Source organism: Cynoglossus semilaevis, unplaced genomic scaffold (assembly GCF_000523025.1).
Source record: "Cynoglossus semilaevis isolate Cse_v1.0 unplaced genomic scaffold, Cse_v1.0 scaffold684, whole genome shotgun sequence".
Taxonomy (NCBI): domain Eukaryota; kingdom Metazoa; phylum Chordata; class Actinopteri; order Pleuronectiformes; family Cynoglossidae; genus Cynoglossus; species Cynoglossus semilaevis.
In genome coordinates, this window is record NW_007585129.1 from 8999 (window position 1) to 16052 (window position 7054).

Consider the following 7054-nt stretch of genomic DNA (forward strand, 5'->3'; position numbering starts at 1 on the left):
TAAAAAGAAAAAACAAGCTAAATAAATAAAATATAATAATAATAATATAATAATAGTAATACAACGTGGTTGCACTTGCATATTGACAATAAAAGCCCATTCTTTTCTGTGAAAGTTTAAACGGAAGTCGCGCTAATGACGTAGTTGTATTCCGTCACGGTCAGCGGCAGAAAGCGGAAGTAAACAAAGCAAGAGGGCGAACGACATTCTACAGAAAAAGGTAAAGAAAAACTTGTGTCTTGTCCGGTGTGTTTGAGGACATTACATTATTTTAATCACCATACATGCTGTTTATGTAACCTTTACTCTTGTGGTCTTTGTTGTTTGCTTGTCTGCGCTGCTGAGTGATATTTGACTAACTGCTGTCAACATGTTCGCTGTTCGTAGCGCTCGCTTGTCAGTGTGGAAGTGGTCGGTAAATAATTATAATAATACATTTTATTTCATAGGCGCCTGTCTGTCACCCAAGGACACCTTACAGTGAATGATTTCTCTTTATGAACTACAATTATGTTAGGGCCAAGGTGGTGTTTGACACATTTTCACAGTGAATTCTGCAGCGAGTTAAAAGAGAGGTTTACAGGAGGTTGGTGAGACCAGTCATGGTGTTTATATTGCTATGACGAAACAATAAATACTGTTGAACAGCACGAGTCCAGACTGAAGGTGTTTAAGTTGAAGATGCTGAGAATTACATGGCGAGCAACAAGAATTGATTGAATTTTTTAAATTATTCATTATTTTTATTATTATTATTATTGAAGAAACAGACACGTTTGCTTAGTAAATGTACTACGCAACGCCCCAGCTCTAACAAGGGAGAAGGTTTAGAAGGGCTGAGACAGAAGCCAAGTGATCTGGTCTGGTGACGCCTGCAAGAAGCATCCAGATGTCAAACCTAGATTTATTTCCCCTCCTATGTAATTAAAAAAATAATGGTTTGTCTGGGTTTGTTTTGTTTGTTTTTTTTACATCTGTGCTGCAGTAATAAACACAATATCAAACTTTAATTTGATATTTATATGAACTGTAAATTAAGCATTGTTAGTATCTAGTAGCAATTTCTATTTTTTTTATTTTTTTATTTTTATTTGTAATAAATGATTTTATTTAGCAAATCAGTTTATGATAAATTGGTGTATTTTTTTTATTTAAAAGTATGCGTTTCTTTATTTTTTAGGTAAATGGACCTCAATTCTGCAGGGTAACGTAACTTAAATTTAATTAAACAATTCTTCAATTCTAAAGGGTAACGTAACTTAAATTTAATTAAATATAAATGTGATTTTTTTTTTCTTTCTCTGCGTTTTTTTAGGACAGTTTTTTGTGCTCACCATGGCAACTCTTGTTTGTACAATACAAGACCATCGGGATGATGTGAACTGGTGCAGCTTCTCAACCAAACTGCTGGCCACGTGCTCCGGAGACAAAACTCTGAGAATATACAACAGCTGTGATTTCTCCGAGCTTCCTTTCTCACCGCTGTCAGGACACGGCTACAGCGTCCACTGCTGCTGCTTCAGCCCCTGTGGCCAGTTCCTGGTCTCCTGCTCCACAGATGCAACCATAGTAGTCTGGTCCATGGCCACAGGTGACATTGAGGCCATCATGGAGCATCCCGGTCGTAGTCCTGTCAGGATCTGCGACCTCTCTCCAGATTCTACTCACCTGGTCTCTGGAGCCTCAGATGGAACTTTAGCTCTTTGGAATTTTCCTTCAAAACAGCTGCGCAGGTACGGATCATAGTTTTCAGGTGTACGGCTAATACCACTTGTTTAAAATGTGTTATGTTAGCTAATAATGTGCAAAAACTATATTATATTGGGGTAAATGAGAAGTCAGTCATTGAAGAAACACAAATGTATTGTTTTTCTTTTTAGTTTATACTTCCATTAACATAATGTGAGTTTTGATTAACATGTCAATTATTAATGCAGCTAATATATATTTATCATAGTTTGAACTGAAATGATGAATTAGGAAATTAGTCTTACTGTACAAATACTGTATAAATAATAGTTTGCTCCACGTACTTGGTATCTTCCAACAGACCTTCCCAGAAACACGCTCATTAGCTAAGGCTCATGTTGATTGGACACTACATTGACTATAGATATTGACCTGAGTGTGATTATTTGTTTGGCTCTATGTGTGGCCCTGGGTTAGTGGTAGAAGATTACATTCCACATACATTAACATTTCAAACTGAGTCACCTTCAACTGTATAAATACTTAAAACTCTCAGTATTTTGAATACTATGCTGTTAAGTTTTGATAAAAAATTTTTTTAAGAATTTATAACATGCAGTATATAGTAATGGGAGTTAGCAGTAAGTTACAGTAAAAGTGAATAATAATAATAAAATCAAAGCCAATGAAAAAGTGGAACACTTTGCTCGTGTTTTTGCTCAGTGTCGGCTCGGTGGTCGACACCACCCTGGTGGCCTGTTCCTTCACTCCGTGCAGCCAGTTCTTCATGAGCGGCTCCACCTACGGAGATCTGCGTCTGTGGGACTTGAACATGAACCAGCTCCTGGCCGAGAAGGATGCCCACGACCTGGGGGTCACCTGCTGCAAGTTTGCTCCAGACATACTGGCAGGTGGGAGAGTCACACTAACACTGAAGATACCATTAGAGACCTTCGTAGTACACAATACTCAAAGTACATTTTGAGGCTTCAAAGATATCCCCAGCTACAGTACATGCTAAAACATGTTGTTCAACATATGGTGACTCTGACACATTGGTGTCATTAGTTATTATCATAAGGCAGTTGCGAATTCATCTATTTGTAATAAATAGATGAATTCAAATTCATTCATAACATATTGTTCATTAAAACATTAGCAGTATAATATTTTAATTATTAAAATATTATATTTAATTAGTATTGCTCTCAATAAAGAAATGTGAGATTGTTCCTGGTACTGGACCACAGTGAAAGATTTAAGACTTTTTAATTTAAAAAGACTGTGATAATTTCTATTTACTTTTTTTTATTTGGAAATAATCAGGAAATGTTTAAAAATACATTTTTTCAGAGTCTGATGCTAACAGAATAAAGTCTAAGAGATGTTTTATTTTGATCTAAAATATACATTGTGTAACACATTTAATTGTTGTAAAAATAAAACTGTTAAAAAAAAAGTTACTTTGTGAGTGAAGTCATCATTTTCTTTTTTTTTAGGTGACCACGTTGTGCAATTTCAGTTGGCCTCCTGTGGCCAAGACAGCAGTTTCAGTTGGCCTCCTGTGGCCAAGACACTCGGGTGAAAATCTGGACTATTCACATGCTGAGATCTGGAGGTAACTTCATAACTTCGTAACATCATTTTACTGTACAGAATAGGTCCTTAACATGGGGTTCGCAACCCCAGGAAAATATTTTTAGAAGATTAAACAATCACAATAATATTTCTCTTTGACTTTAAGCTGACAAGATCATTGATTCCAGAATTGATTTTATTGGTTAAACAAAATGAATGACACAGTTTACTCTTAGTCAAATTTTATTCTCGTGCAAACTTGGTCGTAGCTTAACCTGCTTTACATAGTTCAAACTGACTCCCTGACTCTTAGTTAGATAAAAACTAATGCTGACGTTTATACTTTTTCTTACTGTATAAACCTTTCTTTTCTGTTTGGTCTTAAGTTTCACTTTGTTTACTCTTAATATGTGACTGATCTGTGGTTGATATTTTTTTTTCCCTTCTGTGTCTCTGACAGGCTGGAAGATGCAGCTGCTGCACACGTTAACAGGACAAACTGCTCCTGTTCTGTCCTGTTCCTACTCCTCTGATGGGCAGCTGCTGGTGTCTGGGTAAAGACATGGGCTTATATATATGTCGAAAGTTGTTTGCAACAGTGTTTTTTCAAAGCACTGTTTTTTTTACTGCTCTTCAGTCAGCTTTAGAGTTCTGTTCAGTGTATGATTCAAATCTACTTAGCTTGTATTTTCTAATAAGGGGTTTATAGAACAAATGTATAAATAATGTGGTTCAATCAGGGATAAATGATGAGACTGTGTCTCCTGTAAGTCACTACGATCGGAGCTCCTGCACAGAAACTCAGTTTTACTGCCGATATCAAACTTATACATTACTGCATTAAAAAAAACCTTAACAAACAAAGTGGGGTACATTAAAAAATCACTTCAGTTGTCCCCTTTAAAAGTCCCCTGACATTGCTGTAGTATATAATAGTTCTATATGTAAACACCAAGTGTTTTCAATTACGTTTAAGAGATATACAAGTTGCTTTGACGTAAAATACGGACTGCAGTACTCAGGTAGAACCACCAGAGGGAGACAAAGACTGCTCAGTGATTGTAGACGTGAGATCATTCTGTTATTCAATTCAGTTAATGAAGTATCTCCTGATGTCTAACGGTGTGATCCTTTAATCCAGGTCTGTGGACAAAACCGTGACGGTCTATGACGCAGTGAGTAAACCTGTCTCCTCACTGGACTGATCTCCTGTAACTTCACAAAGAATTGTATTTCTGCTCATCACATCATTTTGGTTCCTTTAAACTTTGTCTGTTTGCAGAAAAACGCAGTTTTACTTTACACCCTGAGGCAGCATAAGCGGTGAGTGTGTGTTTTTCAACACGTGTTAGTAAATATGTATATTTCTACATTTCTTTTGAGTGGAAATATTTAACTATAACACTGTGGTCAATTTCAAATCTGAATCCTATTTTGAGACCTAGTGAGTTCCTGTGTTGGAGTAAAGATAGAATATTAATAAAGAAGGTATTTAATTAGTCCCGAACTAACCCAATGGAAAGAAGAATATTTTAGTGAAGTGAACACAGGGGACCTGGATGGATGGATGATAGAAGGATGATTGATGGAAGGTAGATAAACGGACTGCTGACAGAAAAATTGATATTTGGCTGAATGGAGGGATGATACATGGAAAGATGGGCACATATGGATGTATAAATAGATGGATGGATGGATGGATGGATGGATAGATAGATGGATAGACAGATAGATAGATAGATAGACGGATAGATAGATGGATAGACAGATAGATAGATAGATAGATAGATCGATGGATAGATAGATAGGTAGATAGATAGATGGATGGATGGATAGATAGCTAGATAGATAGATAGATGGATAGGTAGATAGATAGATGGATAGGTAGATAGATAGATGGATGGATAGATAGCTAGATAGATAGATAGATGGAAAGATAGATGGATAGATAGTTGGATAGATAGATAGATAGACGGATAGATAGATGGATAGGTAGATAGATAGATGGATGGATGGATGGATAGATAGCTAGATAGATAGATAGATAGATCGATGGATAGATAGATAGATGGATGGATAGATGGATGGATGGATGGATAGATAGCTAGATAGATAGATAGATAGATCGATGGATAGATAGATAGACGGATAGATAGATGGATAGATAGATGGATAGATAGACCGAATGAATAGACTGATGAACAGTAGGATGTAGGATAGGTGGATGTTTTTCTAGCTGCCATTTTGGAATGTTTTTTTTTTTAATCTACACAGAGAAATGACAGCCACTCCTGTCCTCTCTCTCCTCAGGTATGTCACAGCCTGCACCTTCTCTCCTTCTTCACCGCTGATAGCCACAGGATCTATGGATAAAACAGTGAACATCTGGAGGCTGGAGGATGGATGTAGCAGCAGTTGTGGTGAGAAACACACACGGACAGACAGACACACACACATCTTAATTTCTTGACTAAGCTCACATTATCTTTTTGTCTCCTCCTCCTTCTGTGAACCTGAGGTTCAACAAAAGGAGACAAATCCCTGACAGGTGAGATTCATACTTTCAACCTATTAAAGTTCTAAAGTAAAAAGATGCTTTGATCATTAGATTTTAACCTGTTTGTAGTACATAGTGGTGTTTATTCTCTAGTAGTTTTGATGTCAGTGTGAAGGACACAGGTTCCTCTTCCCATTTTAGAAACTGCAGGTTTTTTCCAAAATGCCCCCACCTGTGTTGAAATGACTTTTTCCTCTTGTGTTTTTCAGAGGAGCCCGCTGTGACATCAAGTAAAGGTAAGAAGTGGGAAAAACAATGGTGTGTGCAGTGTGTAAATCTGGAGCTGTTATTCCCAGAGACTGGATCCAGAGACACAACTGGGTGTTAATACAGTCACTCATTTGTTTGGACAGAGTTTGACTTAAGATTTAAAAAAACGGTGGAGTCCTGATCCCCGTGATGCCTCCCAGAATGGCACACTGTGGGTGTTTTATTTAAATGTAATACAAATGTATTTGTAATTCAAACCATAGATATATCAGTGTGTTATAGACTCATGTCTATCTGTATCTAGAGCTGTTTTTTTTCATCATTTATTGGGAACATGTAGAGTGATTGAATATGGTGTTCTTGAAGTCTTGTTGTCAGTTTAAGTCCCAGATTTTACCCACATCGTTTGACAACTTTAAAAAGTAGAGCTGCATCGTTCAGTAACCTGAGAACATCGTATACCAAAATCTTTTTTTTGACTTTTAACTGACAATGTTCTGTTTATTTTTTCCCTGTTGAGATGAAGCATTTAAATTTTTTTCATTAAAAAAAAATCATTGGTTTGTTAATAATAATAATGTATTTTAATAAATAATTAAATTATTATTATAATAATTATTATAGTTTATTTTTATATATATTTTAATTATTTTATTTTTATTTTATACATATAAAATATAGAATATATATTATATATAAAAAATAAAAAAAATAAGTTTAAATTAAATTATAAAATTTATAATTTTTTTTATAATAAATAATGACAAAGTTATAAAATAAATCTTTATTTTAATGGATTTGCAAACCACCTAACAATTCATTAATCTCATTAAATGCCCATGAAGGTCATTATCAATTGCACTAAACGTGTGACTGAGAGAAGATTCCGCGCACACACTGTGTATAAATATAGATTCTGACATCATCAGGAAACGTCTTGTGTTTCTGACTGCGGCATAGACGTGTCCATGACAAAGTCGGTGACACCTCCACACCACCGTGATGCAGTCACAGAGTTGC

General features: G+C 35.8%; 1 protein-coding gene across 4 annotated transcripts in view; it reads left to right on the forward strand.

The window, feature by feature from the left end:
* Positions 1–108: 108 nt before the first annotated feature.
* Positions 109–7054, forward strand: part of LOC103398808 (WD repeat, SAM and U-box domain-containing protein 1-like) — a 10699-nt gene continuing 3753 nt past the window's right edge. For 2 of the 4 annotated variants that reach the window (XM_025053826.1, XM_017030926.2), the window contains exons 1-11: positions 109–220; positions 1316–1733; positions 2413–2600; positions 3189–3205; positions 3238–3307; positions 3728–3821; positions 4409–4442; positions 4550–4590; positions 5578–5687; positions 5786–5815; positions 6034–6060. In XM_025053826.1, coding sequence (XP_024909594.1) covers positions 1336–1733; positions 2413–2600; positions 3189–3205; positions 3238–3307; positions 3728–3821; positions 4409–4442; positions 4550–4590; positions 5578–5687; positions 5786–5815; positions 6034–6060 — 1009 coding nt within the window. In that variant the 5' untranslated portion in view covers positions 109–220; positions 1316–1335. Of the gene's footprint in view, positions 221–1315; positions 1734–2412; positions 2601–3188; positions 3206–3233; positions 3308–3727; positions 3822–4408; positions 4443–4549; positions 4591–5577; positions 5688–5785; positions 5816–6033; positions 6061–7054 lie in introns of all 4 variants that reach the window. The other 2 variants (XM_025053824.1, XM_025053825.1) reach the window with 2 other exon arrangements.